An 18,155-nucleotide genomic window follows, 5' to 3' on the forward strand; every position below is an offset into this window, starting at 1 on the left:
GTAGCTTGTCTCCTTTCTGGTGAAGAATTGGCTTGGTAGTTTGGTCTGCCCTGTTCCCATGATGCACTGGGCCAGGGACAGACTAATTTGCATATAGCCAGGTTCTGAGCTGGGATGGGGCAGTGAGATAAATAACGGTGATGGATCAAGCCCTGATCTTTGGACTGGGTAAGAGTGGTCTGCTTAATTCAGACACTCTGTTCATCACCACCCCCTTTTCTGAATCGTTTTTGGCCACTATAGGTGTGGCAGGGTATACTCAGACATGAGTCCCTTTCTCACTGCTCCATCAGGATTCAAGCAAGCTGGGCCGAAGAGGCTGAAATGCCAGAAACCGGTCCCCGGTAGCTTGTCTCCTTTCTGGTGAAGAATTGGCTTGGTAGTTTGGTCTGCCCTGTTCCCATGATGCACTGGGCCAGGGACAGACTAATTTGCATATAGCCAGGTTCTGAGCTGGGATGGGGCAGTGAGATAAATAACGGTGATGGATCAAGCCCTGATCTTTGGACTGGGTAAGAGTGGTCTGCTTAATTCAGACACTCTGTTCATCACCACCCCCTTTTCTGAATCGTTTTTGGCCACTGTAGGTGTGGCAGGGTATACTCAGACATGAGTCCCTTTCTCACTGCTCCATCAGGATTCAAGCAAGCCGGGCCGAAGAGGCTGAAATGCCAGAAACCGGTCCCCGGTAGCTTGTCTCCTTTCTGGTGAAGAATTGGCTTGGTAGTTTGGTCTGCCCTGTTCCCATGATGCACTGGGCCAGGGACAGACTAATTTGCATATAGCCAGGTTCTGAGCTGGGATGGGGCAGTGAGATAAATAACGGTGATGGATCAAGCCCTGATCTTTGGACTGGGTAAGAGTGGTCTGCTTAATTCAGACACTCTGTTCATCACCACCCCCTTTTCTGAATCGCACACTATACTAGGTACAGGTTTTTAGCTTAAGTATTTAAACCCCTTGCGTGCTCGTGATGGAACCATTCCGTCAGGAGCCACGGTGGGGCTGTGCTGGTGAGGGAATGGTTCCGTCACGGCCAGGCGGGCGCGCCTGTGCGGCGCTGATTTCGCACCTTCGCGGCGTGTTTTATTGAGCTGGCGGGGCCGTGACGGAACCATTCCGTCACAAGCACAGTGCCACCGTGGCTCGTGAAGGAATGGTTCCGTCACGAGCATGGCGGCGCCGCGCGGCCCCCCTGCCCCCTAGCGCCGCGGCGGAATTACTGCCGCGGCCAAGGGGTTAAACAATGCCCTTCATTACATCAGCCAAGTTCCTTATGAGAGCCCCCCCTCCCTTCCCCCAGTTTATTTATCTGACTTAAAGCCCTGAGTAAGGGCAACTACGATCTTACCTCGGCTTTTGGTGCATGTTGGCAGACTTGAGGGGAAAGTTTACTTGTTTGCCTTCCCTGATGACAGTATTGGAGGGGAGGGTAGGTGCGAGGCGAGTCTGGTTTTGTGAAGTTAAGCAGGACCGGAACTGGATACCAAAAGGCAGCTCATGCAAAAGCGTTCAACCCAGTCCTACTCTGCAGGAGGCCACGAGTAAAATGAAGCATGGGGGGCGTTGTTGGGTCATGACAGCCAACCAGTTCTGGAAGCAGATGAAGTGCAGACTGCATAGAAGGGAAAGGAAAGAGAGAACAATATAATACATGCAATGGGAAGTGGAGTGGGTAAGGAAGAAGGGTGCATTTAAGAGGCTAGAAGGGAGTAAAAAGAAGCATACTGTAATGGAAAAAGGAAGACAGAAGAGAGAAGCATGAGATGTAGGTGAGGAGAAGGCAGAGGACAGGGATAAGCAGTGAGTGTAAGTACATTTTCATGCATGCTAAAAAGCATACAAGTCATGACTAAAACATCCGATCCCTAAAATGAAAAGCATACAGACCTGCATATCAAGTTTCCAGTTAGAAACAGTAGCTGGCTTGGGCCTCCATGGCTCCAAGTACTGAGATGACAGTGGGCAGATTACTGCAGCACATATGGGATCCCACCAAAATGCAGGCTGGGTGCAAAATTCAGCAACAACAGTAGCAGTATGAAAGAAACTGAAATTACTCACCGTAGCGCCAACGCAAATGGCCTAGCAGGGTCATCAAGGGCAGTAGATAATTATACAGGCCTGTCTCCAGAATGGAAATGAAGATTAATTCCTAAAACCCTAGGTCATGTCAAGCAGTGTCTGTACATTGCAGTGTTAATCACACCAGCTGTGTTTTCTAAGAGGCTGTAAGGCAGCCACTGCCCATGCCTAATATTAAATCCAGGTGCTCACATTTTTTGGGGTTAAGGCCGCACCCATTACTCCTGGCTCCACCCACTTCCTCTACTGGCTCCACCCACTTACTCTACTGGCTCCACCCGTATCCTCAACTAGCACTGCTGAAAGCCAATACCCAATCTGAATTTCAGCAAGAGAGACTTCCTCAAGTAAGGTTTTGATAGGAGGTTCCTCCTCCTTTAGGTTTGGGTCTCCGGCCTACTTGCGGTCATGTGGGGCAATAGTGCAGTTTTGGGAGTGAGAGGGAACAATTGAGGAGCGTGGCGGTGTCTCTTAGCCCCCTATCAAAATGAAGCCTGTTTTACCAACTTGAGAGCTGAGCCGGTGTATGGTCGCGGCGTCTGTGATCATGGGCAGGAATTGTGGTCCCTCTTGACTGGTAGACAGGATGGTGCGCTGGTGCCCGCCCTGGCTATGCCCCCATTTGCAGTGCGGATGATTCAGCGGCCCACCAAGCGGAGATGCGTATTCTGTGGTGCAGCGGGGCTGCTGCAGTTCAAGTCCCTCCAGGAGGTACGCTCAAGGTTTGTGTGGCACAGCGCGAGCAACATTGAGGATGACCTACGGCATTGCTGTCCGCCCGTCCTCTGATTTGGTTAGGAAATGGGCTTGCAGATCAGCTTGGATAATGCGCATAGGGGGACGGTTATTGGTGCTTTGTGGTCTGGTTTAAAAACCATGTGCCTGAATTGTGTTTTTGTGTAGGCCGGGGGCCATCAGGCCACAGGGCAGGTGGTGTCTGAGGCAGCCTCTGAGTCAGTCCATTTCATGGCCTTGTCTATCTGCTTTGGGTAATGAAGGCAGACTGGAAGAGATAAGTCTTGTCACACAGCATTATAAATCCCCCAAAATGTATTGGTATCGCATCGTAACAACAGTGTGTGAGGTATGAATGAAAAACTGATCCCTTGGCGTACAATTTGTCTGAAGTCACGCTGCAGGCGGGTTGCATGTGTGTCTTTCGCCCGGTAAGAACATGAGGCTGTCACTGGTAAATTCCAATGACCAGAGCAATTCCTTGCATTGCATGGATGTTGTCATCTCATTGGGCTCCGGTACTCGATTGAGGCTCATGCCATTCACTTATGTTCTCCAGCGTCAGCAGTGTGCGAGATGTTGCAGCTGGGTGAACACCACCGTCCAGGCTGACTGCAGAATAGCCGCATCTTAATCAGTTTGGGTCTAAAGGTGGGCCTCGTTTGTTCCAGTAGGCCTAAGGGGACTGCATAGAGCACAACATGGTAATGAACATGGGTGTGGCATCAAGGTGTCGCATGTGTGAGGCTACCATGTTGTTGTCCCGTTCACCATCATGAATGGGATAATAAATTATGTTGAGCGATGGTAAACACAATATTCACAATGGAACAATTATACATAAAGTAATTAAGCCACCTGTCCATTGCCCAGGAGCGTAGTGAATGCTCCTGTGGGCGAGATTTTTATGTCGGCAGGGGTCATGTCTTGTGTTGGGCTGGTGGTTCGTCGTGGCAGGAGCTTGTGCTTGACGGAAGAATACAAGGGATTTGTTTGAGGCCTGGTTTACTGTGATAATGTATGTCTCAGGCCCTTAATCTAAACTAAATAATTTCGGTACTACGTGCCAGAGTCCAGAAATAGCTTGGCGGTTGTACCACGTGATCAGTATATCCCAAATTCGGTGATGACCTGGAAGGCATCCGTGTAAGTGGTTCAACGGCTGGACAGGCAGCAGTTTTGTCTGTTGTTGCTGCTCTGTTGGTTTTGTCAAGGTGAGATGGGCCCTTAGCGGGCCGGGCGAGCTGTACCGTGTTGTGGGGAGACTCGACTAACTGGGTTGTGCCGTGATGGTAGGCCTACACCTACTGGGTAGTTTTAGTTGTAAACTGTACACTGTGTGGCAAAATTTGCGATTTCATCAGACTACTAGCTGATGTGTAAGTAAATGCTTAGAATAGCTTAAAACAGGGCACCGTCTCGTGGGTGAGAAGGGACAAGTGTTTGCAAGGTTCCGAATCTGGGTGCGTCCCTTTGTTTTGGCCGGTGCGCGGTCCTGGACACGCCCCTCCCCCACCCCTCGAAGGTTCCAAAGAGTGCTCGGACCTGGGTAGAAAGCCACCGCACTCTGAACAGCATTCATGGCCAGGAGGTAGGCGTACGGAGCGGCGCTCCCGACCGGGCCTAAGAGTCCATTTGGGCCTATTGGTCCTGCCCCGGGTTTGATGGATGCCACTGACCAAGGCTCATATCTTTGGCTCATGGTGGGTGCGGCCTACAGTCTGGCGGTGTGATAGATGATAGACTGGTAAGTGGTCTTTGCAGCATGGGAACAGTTGAGAACGTGGAGGGTGGCTCGCAGCCCTGTCTGTGCACTGGACCCACTTGGGTTTTAGGTTCAGCCTCGATGCCGGATCCTGGGCAAATCACTTGGTCTCTTGCTGGTAAGGAGCCTTTGTTCTCAGCAGTCGCAGCTGGGTGTAGGTATATGCCCCAGTGTGGAATGGATCGCACATTTCCAGTTTTGTTCAGAGTGTATACCAAGCGAGAGGTGGCTGGAGGGTTGCACTTGTAAAAAAGTCACATAAGCTACAGTGCTTGGAACTCCAATGTCAGGATGCACTTTTCACAAGTGAGAGCGTGGAAAAACATCATCATCTGCATAACAAAGTGATATAGACGCAAGAGCATGAGGGTACACATAGAAGTCTTCAAAACATGTTTGTTGTAATTGAAAACTGGGGTTTTAACCGCATGCGTGCGGGCGGAATTCCGCCCGTACGCTGAGAATCTGTAAAGTGCACTTTACATGACGAGCTGGGCTCGTCATGAGCGTGCGAGGAGGCTACCTCATGACGAGCACAGCTCGTCATGAGCGTCGAAGGGGTTAATAGCAGCAACAGAGCTTAGCCCTTCCCCACCACAATTACAGAAGTACTCCTGGTAGGGCATTACTGGCCTCTCTCAGAGGGCATCAAGCAGGAACCCTCTGGGCAGTTATGATACATGAACATCATTATAGGTGAATAATCCAAACACAAGAGAAAGTTTTATACAGTGGATATCTTGACCACATGTATTTCAAGGTACCCTTACGTCAAACGAATGTACAAGTAAAAATTCAGACAATTGCCTAGGATCACACAATTTAGTTAAGCAGGGTATATAGGCATCCATTACTGAAGTGTCGGGGATCGGTTCCCAGCTGGAGCCACTCTCTAAATATTGCGATTTCTTTTTCAAGCCTTTGGTACAATCCACCAGTACCTATATCAAGGATACCAAAAGTCTTCTTTCAATGTTACTCAATGTCCAGCTACCAGAGGAGCCATGCTACTTGGTCTCCCTAGACATTGAAAGTTTATACACCTGCATCCCGCAGGATGCTACCTTGAAGGTCCTGGCCGATGTCCTCGAGCAGACCACTTGGACATATACCACCTCCAAGACTTTTGTCATTGATTGCGCTACTTTAGCTCTTAAACGCAATTTTTTCCAATATCAAGATACCATCTATCTGCAGAAGACTGGTACTTCGATGGGCAGTACTTTTGCCCCAAGTATTGCAGGGTTGTATGTTTACAACTTTGAGAAGACGCATATCCTGACCACTACCAATCCTTACGCTCTCAATGTTATCCTGTGGCAGAGGTACATTGATGATGTGCTTTTAATTTGGAAAGGATCTGAGGATAGCCTTCTAGCCTTTTTTGATTGGGTGAACACCTGCGATCCTCACCTCAGATTCACTCATCAATATGACCCCAATTCCATTGTCTTCCTGGATGTCACTTTAACTAGGGAAGGTGACCATCTAACGAGTAAAACTTACTACAAACCTACCAGTAAAAATAACCTTCTACACTTCTCCAGTTTCCATCCGCGCCCGTTACGGGAAAATTTACCCTTCGGCCAATATCTACGAGTTCGTAGAAATTGTAGTAGTGTCAGTGACTTCAATACCCAAGCAGAAGACCTAACCACTAAGCTATTACAGAGAGGCTACCCAAAGAAAATATTGCAAAAAAGTCGAAAGAGAGCGAGAAACAACAACAGGGAGGCTCTATTGGAAGATCATAACAAAGAGACTGAAACTGAAATCCCACTCACCTGTGTAACCACTTACAGCAATATTTCTAATGCTGTGAGTCGCTGCATTGGGAAGCATTGGCACATTCTAACAAGCAATGGTCGAAAATGGCAAAAACCGCTATTTTCTTATAAACGAGAAAGAAGTTTGCGTGACTCTCTCGTACATACTCGCCCCAGAATTGATCAGACAACACACGAACAGACTGTATTGAATGTATGGGGCCTACCACCTGTAACGGGCCATTTCCCATGTGGGGGGTGCAGCGTTTGCCACCTCACGACAACAACTAAAGCTTTAAACTTAGAAGAGGGAAAAGAATGGCATCTTAGAGGTCACACTAATTGTAATTCAAGTAATGTCATCTACTTGATTACTTGTCCCTGCGGTCTCAGACACGTGGGTATGACCACCAGGAAGATCAAAATGCGCATTGGGGAACACCGCAGTAATGTGAGGTGTGGTAGAAGCACCACTAAATTACCCACCCACTTCCTAGAACGTGGCCACTGTCCCAATGATCTTAGATGGGTGGTAATAGAACAACTGAATCCTACCAATGAAGGCAGCCTATTTGAGAAGGAACAAAGGTGGATATATCGCCTTTTGACACACACACATGGCCTTAACGATGACATACCTTGGGGGTCAGTTATGCGGAGATGATCTAGTGTTCCCCTTGCTGTCCTCCCTAGCCCACAAACCTCTTCCATTTAGCAGAATAAGAAGTCTTAGATGGCGCTAATCCATCCTTCTGCCCCTAATTGCAGTTACCACATAGCCTTGATTTACTGAGTTGTTCTAAAAGAGAATAATAAGGCTGGTTATATGCTTTGTTGCTACTGTGTTTTATGACTTGTGTAGCTTAAATATCTTTGGCGACATTATTTTATTATATATATATCTGTTTAGAACATGATTCCAAAGTGGGTTCGGTTGATAAATAAAACATCATCCTGCTATGGTTGTTCAGCCGTTTCTCGGGGTTACAACCCGTATATATCATTCTAGCCTCGAAACTGATGTTTATGTACTTGTAACATTGACGTATAGGCAAGTAAATAGAGAGGCCCCTTTAAGATTCCTAAGTGATGACGTCAGTCACGTGACCGCAAGCCACGTTGATTACGTTTCTAACTTATTAACCACGTCCGCTGCGGCCCGCTTGTAGTTCCGGGCTGCGGATGTGAACACCGTAGGTTTGACGGCGGGCAGTCGCCCAGATACAAGTAGGTTGTCCGTGGGCCGATGGGGCCTTTTGCCTGGAAATAATTTAATAATTGCTGTAACAAACACCCCGAGCCGTGCATAGGAATAAAATCACCGTTTCCCTTGTGTTTACATTTAGATTGCCTGGGCGTGAAGAAATCCCCCTGCCGCAAGCCCATGGGGCGCTCTCACCATTAATTAACTGTGAGTGCTTTTTTCTCTGAGTGCGATCGGACCTTTTGATCCTTCCGTTTTTTCTAAAGGTGTTTTTAACTGCTAGTAATTCCTAACGAGCACTTTCTATACTAGGATGTATTTGGCTGCCAAACAATGTGTACAGAATATTTTTACACACCAGTTTAAGGCAGACTATGAGTGGGGCTGGAATATTATGCCATGAATATTGCTACAGTCTATAGCATTCATCTATTTGTTAATGGACAGTTTTGCAATTACAGAAGATAAAATTGTGAGGTTATACAGCATGTATACACGTGTCTAGAAGTGTTTACAATTATATAATGTCTAAATACCCATAATTATAAATTACATATGTTTGTTTTGATTTCTACATTTCAGATTTCCTGGTCTCCCATAATGCGGAGAGGCCACAGGAAGAAATCCCTACATGAACTTTTACAGATAAGGTTGTAATAGTTTATTTTCCCACCCCATAAGGTCGGACGCCTTAGCGTGTGCCTACCATGGAGTGAGAATTTCTTTTTTGGTCCTGACGAATGCTAAGCTGATCTTTGGCTTGCTAGCAGAAACATGTTGACCATTCTTTTTCTATTATTAGGACTTTATGGTTCAAATTAACACAACCACTTATCAGTCCGCTTTGTTTCACTAGTTTTAACGGAGTTAGAACTACCCTCTCATTAAAAAGAATTGTTTCAGTTGGAGGAGTAGTCCATACTCTTTTTAATTCACCCTAATCACCAATTCTGATTTCTTTTCTACTACCTGGGACCCAATGAAGACAACTGGCTACCAGCTCTGAGTTGGGGCCTGAGGGTCCTTTTAGCTTACACTCAGCACGTGTATTTCACCTCCATACTAACTTGGTATCTATTTTGGTGCTAGTAAACTTATGACACCTTGAACCTTTCTTGTCTTTTATCTTTGCTTTTTACTTTAGTTTTGTTGACACTCTTACGTTGATTGGTATATCCATTACTGAAGGCCATCCCATCAGAAGTTGTGTTGTCATGTATAATAGTGGAGACAAGCACCAACAAATAAGGGTCTTGGGGGGGGGGGTCAGTTTGGCAGGGCAGGAACACACACTTTATATCAATGGGAGCATCAATGGTTTAGATATGCTTCTTCCACCCTTAGCAGCAAGACTCGGCCAGCAGTAGCACGTCCAGTTGGTGCTAGTTTGTCTAGATTCATGAGTCACATGCAACTGCATCAATTGAGCTGGACTACGTACCTAGGTCACACACATTAGGCAGAGGGGTTTCAGTATGATCCACATAAATGGGGACGGAACCAGAGCATGAAACTGTAACTGTTAGATTCTGACACAATGTCTCTGCACCACTCATATTGTTAACAGTTAATCAGCCTTTGAATATAGTCAGATGAACAGCACAGGATTCAACTGCACATGGAAAATCCCTTTAGCATATTAATGGACAGATTGAATTATACAGACATGCATTTCTCAAGGCCACTCGTTTATATGCACCAGGAGCTGGGCATTTAAGGGTTCCCATGGCTCTTGCCAAATGACAATTGAACAGGAAGATGTAGAGTGATTACAAAGGGCATAGGAAGGGTGATGGCAATAGCAACGCAAGACTGTCAGTTTATGCTGAGTAGAATGTTTCGAATCACCAATCAGAAGGGTACTAGGAGGCAAACCAGTAAAACAGGCAGGTCTTTGATTCTGGTGGAGAGCAATTAATTCCGTGTATAAACCTTTGAGCTAGGTCCGATTCCTAGATTAAGCAACCATGCTTCCAGCCTTGTAAAGGCCCTGTTGTTTGCATCATTGATTACTACAAAGTACCAGGGATAGGGAACAGATTATTTATAACAAGAACTGTGTATCGCAAGATGAACGAGTAAACATGATTGATGAGGCCTCATTGACGCTTTGTCATAGCAGTTCAGATCCCACCACAGAGGGCGAAGACAAAGCAATGGCCCCTGACAGACAATCCTACATTTTATTTGTCCGGGACTGGTGCTTGCAATCTCATTCCATTTTGCAGTCAGGAACGAGAATGTAAAGAAATATCTGTGAATGTACGGGGCTCACCCAACAGTGAAGAAAACAAGACATTTAGCACAATTCTATAATCCTAAAGTGTGGCGCAGGCAACAATTTTAGCACAGCCAAAATAAAATCACGGTACTCATTGGCAGATGCACAATAGACAAACATTCACTGAAACCAGATTGACATCATTAATTTGTTCGCAATTGTTTATCACTAAAACTGTGCAAATGTCTGGTCAGTTCACCAAAGTATGTGCAATCCGTAAACGAGTGCATGTTACAGGTTGCTTTAGTTAAGCTAAAAATGACCCACCTTAATGCCATTGCAGCTAGGCTGGCTGTGGAATTTGTCATCTAACAATTGTGCTGCTGTTCCAAAGGTTCAGGAAACACTGGGTTAGAGGACAAAAGGCTACATTGTATTAAAAAAACATTTGCCATTCCCATTATTCAAGAAACTGCAGGTATTTGTACATATTTTTCTCCTCATGTTCCCACCCACTTGTCTGCTCCATTGTATACATTAGCAGAAATTTGGAATTGGACGACCTACGATAGGGTGGGGACATTAGCATGGCGACACAGCATCTAAATATCGCAGTTAGACGGTGAGGGGCTTACATGCAATATGGACAGGAGACAAAGCAGAATACTGGGGGTGCAGCCGCCCCCCCCCCCCACCCCCTTATTGCATTCGATGGTAGGGAGGCGGGATCCACTCTGCTATAGGCGTTACATTTGCCCATATATGGGCAAATGGGTACACTGGCAGGCACCTGTAAATAGATTGGGTTTTAAATACGTTTTCCTTTTGGCCATTTCTATAAAGGATGTGCACTCTGTAAACATGAGAGTGTGGGTAACGGGATCCTGCATTTAAGAAGAAAAAAAAGCCACCCTTCAGCCTGCTGGGTTGCTAAATTTGTTATTCCAAAAAGTGTGCTGCGACTCCTATAGGGTGGAGAAATAATGGTTTGGAGCACAAATGCTGCCAATTACCAGAACACATATTGCATTCATATTTAGAAGGTGGAGGTAAAGAAATGCGTTACTTACCTGTAACTGCAGTTATCCAGTATTGGTATCTTTCATAGATTCACATGCCTGAATCATTCCACGTCGTCGGGGTGGGAGTCCCCGGTATATAAAAAGAGTAATGTCACATAGACATATACATAGTAATAGGCCAGAGGCCTCTCATTAGTAACATGTCCATGTCCTTTTGTAAAAAGAACCAAACTTTGGCCAAGAGCCAATCAGATATCACCACCCTCTAGAACCTTCCTGGAAGGAGCCCTAGTCCCTCAGATTTTCGTAAGCACAGTGCTAAATAGTACCTACTGAGAGAACCAAGGTGAGCCCTTACAGGGGAGGTGGGTGGGTTGCATGTGAGTCTATGAAAGATACCAATACTGGATAACTGCAGTTACAGGTAAGTAACACATTTCTTATCCAGTATTATAGGTATCTTTCATAGATTCACATACCTGAATCAGAGTAGCACCTCTAGTGAAATAGATGGCGTAGCACCGCCTGACCCACCGCTGCATCCTTCATCAGCTCGGAATCCAAGCAGTAGTGCTTGGTGAAGGTATGAGGCGTCTTCCATGTCGCCGCTCTGCATATGTCGATGATGGGTACCCCAGCGAAGAGCGTCATAGAGGTGGAGACCGCTCTAGTGGAGTGGGCCCAGACTTTAGAATGCAGAGGATGTCCTGCCTGTTGGTGGCAGAAAGTAATGGCTGCCGAGATCCACCTTGAGATGGACTGCTTTGTCAATGGAAGACCTTTCCTGGGCCTGCTAAAGGCAATAAATAGTTGGTTGGATTTTCGAAAGTGTTCTGTTCTATGGATGTAGAACTTCAGACATCTCTTGAGGTCTAAGGAATGGAGACACCTTTCTGCTGCGGTGCTTGGGTTCGGGAAGAAGAACCGCAGAACTATAGGTTCATTCAGGTGAAAGTTGGATGGAACCTTTGGTATGAATTTGGGATTAGTTCTTAAGATAACTCTGTCCTGTTTGAACTGTAAGAAAGGGTCTTGAATGGAGAAGGCTTGGAGCTCACTCACTCTCCTTGCTGATGTGAGCGCTAGTAAGAGAGCTGCTTTCCATGATAGATATTTGATGTCAGCTTTGTGTATTGGCTCAAAGGGGTGTTTCATTAATTGAGCCAGTACGATGTTGAGCTGCCAGGTGGGTGGCAAAGCCCTCACTGGAGGGAATGTCCTGAACAATCCTTTCAGAAACTGCTTGATCAGTCTATTGGACCAGAGAGAAACACCAGACGAAGAACGCCTATACCGAGATATAGCCGTCTGGTGAACTTTTATTAAGGCGTGGGCCAACCCCGAGGGAGCCAAATGAAGCAGATAAGGCAGAATCTGTGCCGGCGAAGATTCAAATGGGTGTATCCTGTTTGTCTTACACCATATACAGAATCTTTTCCACTTCAGGGAATACGTCTTGTTGGTACTGTCGACCCGGGCCCGGGCCAAGACTACCCTGCATTCTTGAGGAATGTCTACGTTCTGGAACTCTCTGTACTCAGGAGCCAAGCCGATAATTTGAGAGATTGTGCATCCGGATGTTGGACTTGCCCGTGGTTCATTGTCAGGAGAGTGGGGCTTGGCCTGAATGGAATTGGCGGTTCCAGCGACCGGAGGTGAAGTTCCGTAAACCAGTGTTGGCGTGGCCACGCCGGGGCAATCAGGATTAGGGTGCAATGCTCCGCCTTCATTTTCCTGAGAACCCTGGGAATCAGGGGAAATGGAGGAAATGCGTAAGCGAAGATGTTGCACCATGCGATGGAAAAGCATTCCCGAGAGACCCCTTCTGGGGATGCCAGCTTGCGTAGTATTGGTATTTTGCGTTGAGTTGTGTCGCAAACAAATCCAGGTGAGGCTTGCCCCAATGGGAGAATACGGAGTTGTGAAGATGTTGATCCAGCTCCCACTCGTGGCAGATGGAGCGTTGCCTGCTTAGAGAGTCCGCCAGGGTATTGTCTGCCCCTGGGACATACTCTGCCCGTAAAGAAATATTGTTTCGAAGCAGCCACTTCCAAATACGTTGAGATTCTAGCGACAGTGTCATAGATCGAGTTCCCCCTTGTTTGTTCGGATAGTGCATTGTGGTGGTGTTGTCCGTTCTCACAAGCACTGGGTAATCCTTTATCCGGGGCAGGAATGCTCTTAGTGCCAGGTAGACTGCCCTCAATTCGAGAAGGTTGATATGCAGCTGCTTTTCTGTCCGAGACCATAGCACATTGATCTGGAGTTCTTGCAGATACGCACCCCATCCCTACAATGAAGCATCTGTGGTGATCACATGTGGAGAGATTGGTAGTAGGAATGGAAGGCCCTGGTCCAGATTTTGAGGTTGAAGCCACCAATCTAGGGCCTGCACAATGATTGGAGTGGATCCACTGAGTGGATAGTGCCTCCTGCAGCGGCCGCATACGAAGACGGCAGTGTGGGATCAGCAGGATGTTGGAGGACATCATCCCCAATAATGACTTGTACAGGTGCACCGTGATGTTCTTCTTGGCCTGAATCTTGGCTGCTAGAGACCTGAGTTTGAGCTGACGTTCCTGTGAAGGAAAGGCTTTTTCCTGATCCGTATCCAGGACTGCCCCCAAGAAAGTGAGGCATTGAGAAGGCTGAAGTACAGACTTTTCTTGGTTGAGAGTGAGTCCCAGGTTTTCGAAGAGTTGCAGACAGGCGTCTGAGGACCTGCTCACGCCTGCGAAAGTAGGCGCCTTTATGAGCCAGTCGTCCAAGTAGGGGAAGACTTGGCGATGGTGTTGGCGAAGATATGCTGCCACCGAAGACAGACACTTTGTAAAAATGAGAGGAGCTGAATTCAGTCCGAAGGGCAGCACCCTGAATTGGTAGTGTCTGCCCGCCACCGCAAACCTGAGGAATTGCCTGTGGTTTTTGTGGATCGGTATGTGGAAATAGGCATCTTGGAGGTCTAAAGACATCATGAAGTCTTTTGAATCGAGGAGCTGCAGCACCTCCTGAATGGACACCAAACGGTCTATTGAGGTATCCGTTGAGGTCTCGTAAGTCCAATATAGGTCTCCATTTTTTCTCCTTCTTCCTTATTAGGAAGAATCGGGAATAGAATCCTTTGCCTTTCTGATCCCGAGGTACTTTTTCTATAGCTCTTTTGTGGAGCATTATAGAGAGTTCTTTTTGTAAGAGATGTAGATTCTTGTGGTTCATTGGACGTGGAGGATTCGAAGGAGGAGTCTCCACAAACTCCAATGAATGTCCGTACTTGACTAGCTGAAGTACCCAGCGATCCGTTGTAATCTGCTGCCAATTGTGGAGGAAAAATGAGATCTTTCCTCCAACTGCGTAAGGTGGAGAAGAAATGGAGGCCTGCGGTAGAAAGAGGTCATTACCTTCTGGCTGCGTCTTTCTTCCCTCCGCGTCCACGAAAGGAATATTTGTTGTATGATGACTGATTTTAATGCTGCTGTCTTTGTTGGTACTGGGGTTTGTACTGCTGGTTTGAGTTGTACGATGATTTTGTACCCCTGATAGCCAGCTCGTGAAGGTTGTCCTCTTCCTCTGGAGCCCCGAAAGGAAGTATTTCTGAACTGAAGAGTACCTAGGGCTTTCGCGGTCTCAGTATCCTTTTTGATACCTTGCAGCATGTCGTCTATGTCTTTCCCAAACAGTACCTGGCCATCGAACGGCATGTCCAATATCTTGGCCTGCACTTCTGGTCGGAAAGATGTGGCCTTAAGCCACCCTTGGCGCCTTAGGACCGCAGCCCCTGCCAATTGTCTGAATCCTGTGGAGGCGATATCCATTCCCACGTCGATCATTTCAGAGGCTGAACGTTCGCCCTCAAGAAGGATCTTTTTTGCTTCCTCTCTTTGGTCTTCTGGGATAATACCCAAATATGGAGCAATATCCGCCCACATTTGGCGGTTGTAGCGCCCTAACAGGGCTAAGGAGTTAGCCGCTCGTACAGTGAGGGCCGACATGGAGTAAAACCTTTTGCCAATGTTATCCAGCTTACGACCCTCTTTATCTGGAGGCGCAGTCAACGCCGCCGATGGATTATTAGATTTAGGCTGCGCAGCTTGGGTAATGACAGAGTCTGGTTTTGTGTGTCCTGTAAGGCATGCAGGTGCGGTGTCAGGAGCCTTATACTTTTTGTCGAGCCTGGGTAGGACTGGAGGCAAAGATGAAGGATTCTTCATTATTTTCACCCCCTGATCCCAAATATACTCAATAATGGGAATGGATCTCACAGCCTTTTGAAATGGCTCTTTAAAGTTATACAGGAAACAATCCTGAGGTTGCGTGGTCATTTGGATTTTGAATCTTGAAGCAGCCCTTTCTAAGATGTTGTGGAACCCTCCGATGTCTTCCGGAGGCGAGTCTGCCTGTGCTTGGTCAGGGGAAGCCGGAGCTGGAATAACGTATTCATTCCATTCATCTTCCTGCAGTTCTCCTTCCTCTTGCTGTTCGCCCTCGTCCTGTGCTCTTCCTTCCTCTTCTTCATCAGAAGACTGTAAAGGAGGCAAATAAGCAGTGTCCTGTTGAATGACCAGCGGAGGCAGCCTAGGGCGAGGTGGAGGGGTAGGTATCACAACTGGCGGTTGCGGCCCTACTGGAGGAGGCGGATTGGAAGGAAACCGCTGCTTATAATCCGCAATGAGAAATTGTAAATCCGTCACTATGGATGCTGGAAGACACACCATAGGTTGTGAAGGTGGAGCTGGAGTAGAGTGATATTCCTCCTGGAAATCCATTCCTTCCTAATCCAGGTCTTCACACTCTGAACTTTCATGGATTTTAATGTTAAGTTCTGATGGGTTGGTAGCAGTCTGAAACAGTGAGCCATCCTCAAAATCCTCCGTGTCCAACAATTGAGCCGGCGGCAGTGGCTGGACTCTACTTGGTGAGGTCAATTCTGGCGTCAAAGTACGCTTAGTTATCCTGAAGTGTGTATATGAGTACTTCAAGGAAGGCGATCCTGTCGTCGGTGAGCCCGTCGACGGTATGATCGTCGACGGGGAAACGTCGACGGTTATAGCCGGCGTCGACGGTGGCGTCCTCGTCGACGACGGAACTGTCGACGGCAGCGTCGTCGACGGTGTTTTATTTGTCGATGGCAGCGACGCTGGAGATGTCGTCGATGGTCCCGTCGACGGCTTTGTTTTCGTCGACGGTGGTCTCGATGTCGATGGTCTCGTCGACGGCTTCGTCGACGATGGAACTGTCGACGGAGGCTTCACTGACGTTGACGAGGATTTCGTCGACGATGAAGAAGGTTTCATCGACGTCGATGGGGCTTTAGTCATCGACGATGATTTTTGTTTCATCGACAAGGAAGCACTCGTCGATGGAGGCTTCGTCGTCGATTTTTTAATTATTATTACAGACGGAATGGACCTACCCGTCGATGATGAGGCTGAAGTAGTCGTCGACGTTGAGGAGAATGACGATGCCAGCGATGTGGAGATTGTTGTTGTCGACGTTGTTACAGTCACCACTGAGGATGTCCTAACAGGCTTTTTGAAGGTAGTATCCTGAAGAGACACCTTCTCAGCCATGGCCTTTGAACGAACCTCTGAAGACTTGGGCGTCTTCTTTTGAGGTGGCTCCAAAGATGGTCCTGGGGATGACATTCTAGGCCTTTTGGGAGAGGAATGAGTACTTTTGATGGAACACTCACTCTCCCCTGAAGAGACAACCCGGTCCTTGTCTTTAAGTCTCTGGAGGCAGAGCAGCAGGCGTCGCTCTCTGTCCTTCAGAGTTTTTGTCGAAAAAGTGCGGCAGACCTTGCAATCCTTTGCAGAGTGGTCAGGGTAGAGACAGTAAAGGCAGTCTTCATGCCGGTCATCAACATGAAGCCTCTTTTTCCCACAAGAGGAACAGGATCTAAATAGTCCTTTTTTAGGAGTGTCAGCCATGATCAACTGAAAAAACTCCTCACAGAGAACAATGTCTGAGAGAAAAATATTGAAAAAGGTAAAGAATACCAGAAAAACTGAGCAGAGCTCAGAGGAGACTCCCTTAGCACGACGTGCGGTAGAAAATCTGAGGGACTAGGGCTCCTTCCAGGAAGGTTCTAGAGGGTGGTGATATCTGATTGGCTCTTGCCAAAGTTTGGTCCTTTTTACAAAAGGACATGGATATGTTACTAATGAGAGGCTTCTGGCCTATTACTATGTATATGTCTATGTGACATTAATATTTGTATATACCAGGGACTCCCACCCCGACGACGAGGAATGATTCAGGCATGTGAATCTATGAAAGATACCTATAATACTGGATAATGTGCTCATATGTTTACTCCATGCACTGACAAATCTAAAAGCATTAGCAGGTGCATCTTTTTCGGTACATCTACCTTTGTCTCAAAAGGACATGTAACAACTTAAATTCGATACATGTGATATGATTTCTACGTGGAGAGGGCCATGCCTATGGTGCTAGCTCAGGCGGGTGGGGGGAGTTTCAGGATCAATTGTTCACAAGGCTCCACTCAGTTTCCACCTAATTACCCTCTCCAGGGGAGATCATAGTTCACTTTCTGGTGCAGCACACGGTTATCTGTTTGAACCCCCAAATTTGGGACTAACAAAGTAGGGGGGGGTAAACAAGGGCTTAGTTAACCTCAAATGTAAATTCACATATTTGCAAGCAGTGCACAATGCATCATATCAGTCAGAACTGTGTTTACGAAGAGAGCAGTAGTTTTATATTCCATATGGGGGTAATAATTCTTGTTGGTGCGGTTCTCTCATACAAGTGGAGGTCAGCGGGTAGAGATAAGGGTAAGGTGTTGGACTCAAACAATAACTTGTTAACAAATATACTGATGGCCTGAGAGGCGAACTCCACGATGCTTACCAGCTTATCTTGAAATTAGGGACAGGGCAGTGCGGGGTAAATGAACGGCTTGGCAATCACTAACCAGAAGAGATATATTGGCACAGAGGGCACCATAGGGACATCCCACGTAACTGTGGTTAAAGAAGAAAACAATAGTTCTCTACTTCCCAGGAGGCCATCGAATATTCCTACGGAGGGTTAAATAAAGCTGTGGTTAAAACAGAGAACAGTAGTTACCAACTTCAGTGGCGGCCATCGAACTTTTCTACGGTAAGGGAAATAAGCCATGCACAAGCACATCTAGTAGGAGGGCTTGGGTCAACTCAATCAAATTAAATAAGACCTGCTTGGTAAATTTGGAATTGCCTCTTTAGTGCAAACACCACATGGTACCCCATATAGGGATGGGGTACACACATGTCAGAGATTGAAAGGACTTGGCAGTTTGCAGGTGGTTATGGAGCCTGCCATGGTGGGGGGCCCCAGATATGACGGTGGCCAC

The 18,155-nt window shown here is 47.0% G+C and overlaps 1 protein-coding gene across 10 annotated transcripts in view; it reads right to left on the reverse strand.

Annotated features, from left to right (window-relative positions):
• The window catches only part of LOC144818585 (uncharacterized), a 285,727-nt gene that overhangs the window by 169,606 nt on the left and 97,966 nt on the right, over window positions 1–18,155 (reverse strand). For 7 of the 10 annotated variants that reach the window (XM_078676128.1, XM_078676129.1, XM_078676130.1 and 4 more), the window contains one exon: window positions 10,104–10,182. In XM_078676128.1, coding sequence (XP_078532254.1) covers window positions 10,104–10,144 — 41 coding nt within the window. In that variant the 5' untranslated portion in view covers window positions 10,145–10,182. Of the gene's footprint in view, window positions 1–1,351; window positions 1,960–10,103; window positions 10,183–18,155 lie in introns of those variants that run through there. The other 3 variants (XM_078676131.1, XM_078676132.1, XM_078676133.1) reach the window with 3 other exon arrangements.

This window comes from Lissotriton helveticus, chromosome 2_1 (assembly GCF_964261635.1).
Source record: "Lissotriton helveticus chromosome 2_1, aLisHel1.1, whole genome shotgun sequence".
Classification (NCBI taxonomy): Eukaryota; Metazoa; Chordata; class Amphibia; order Caudata; family Salamandridae; genus Lissotriton; species Lissotriton helveticus.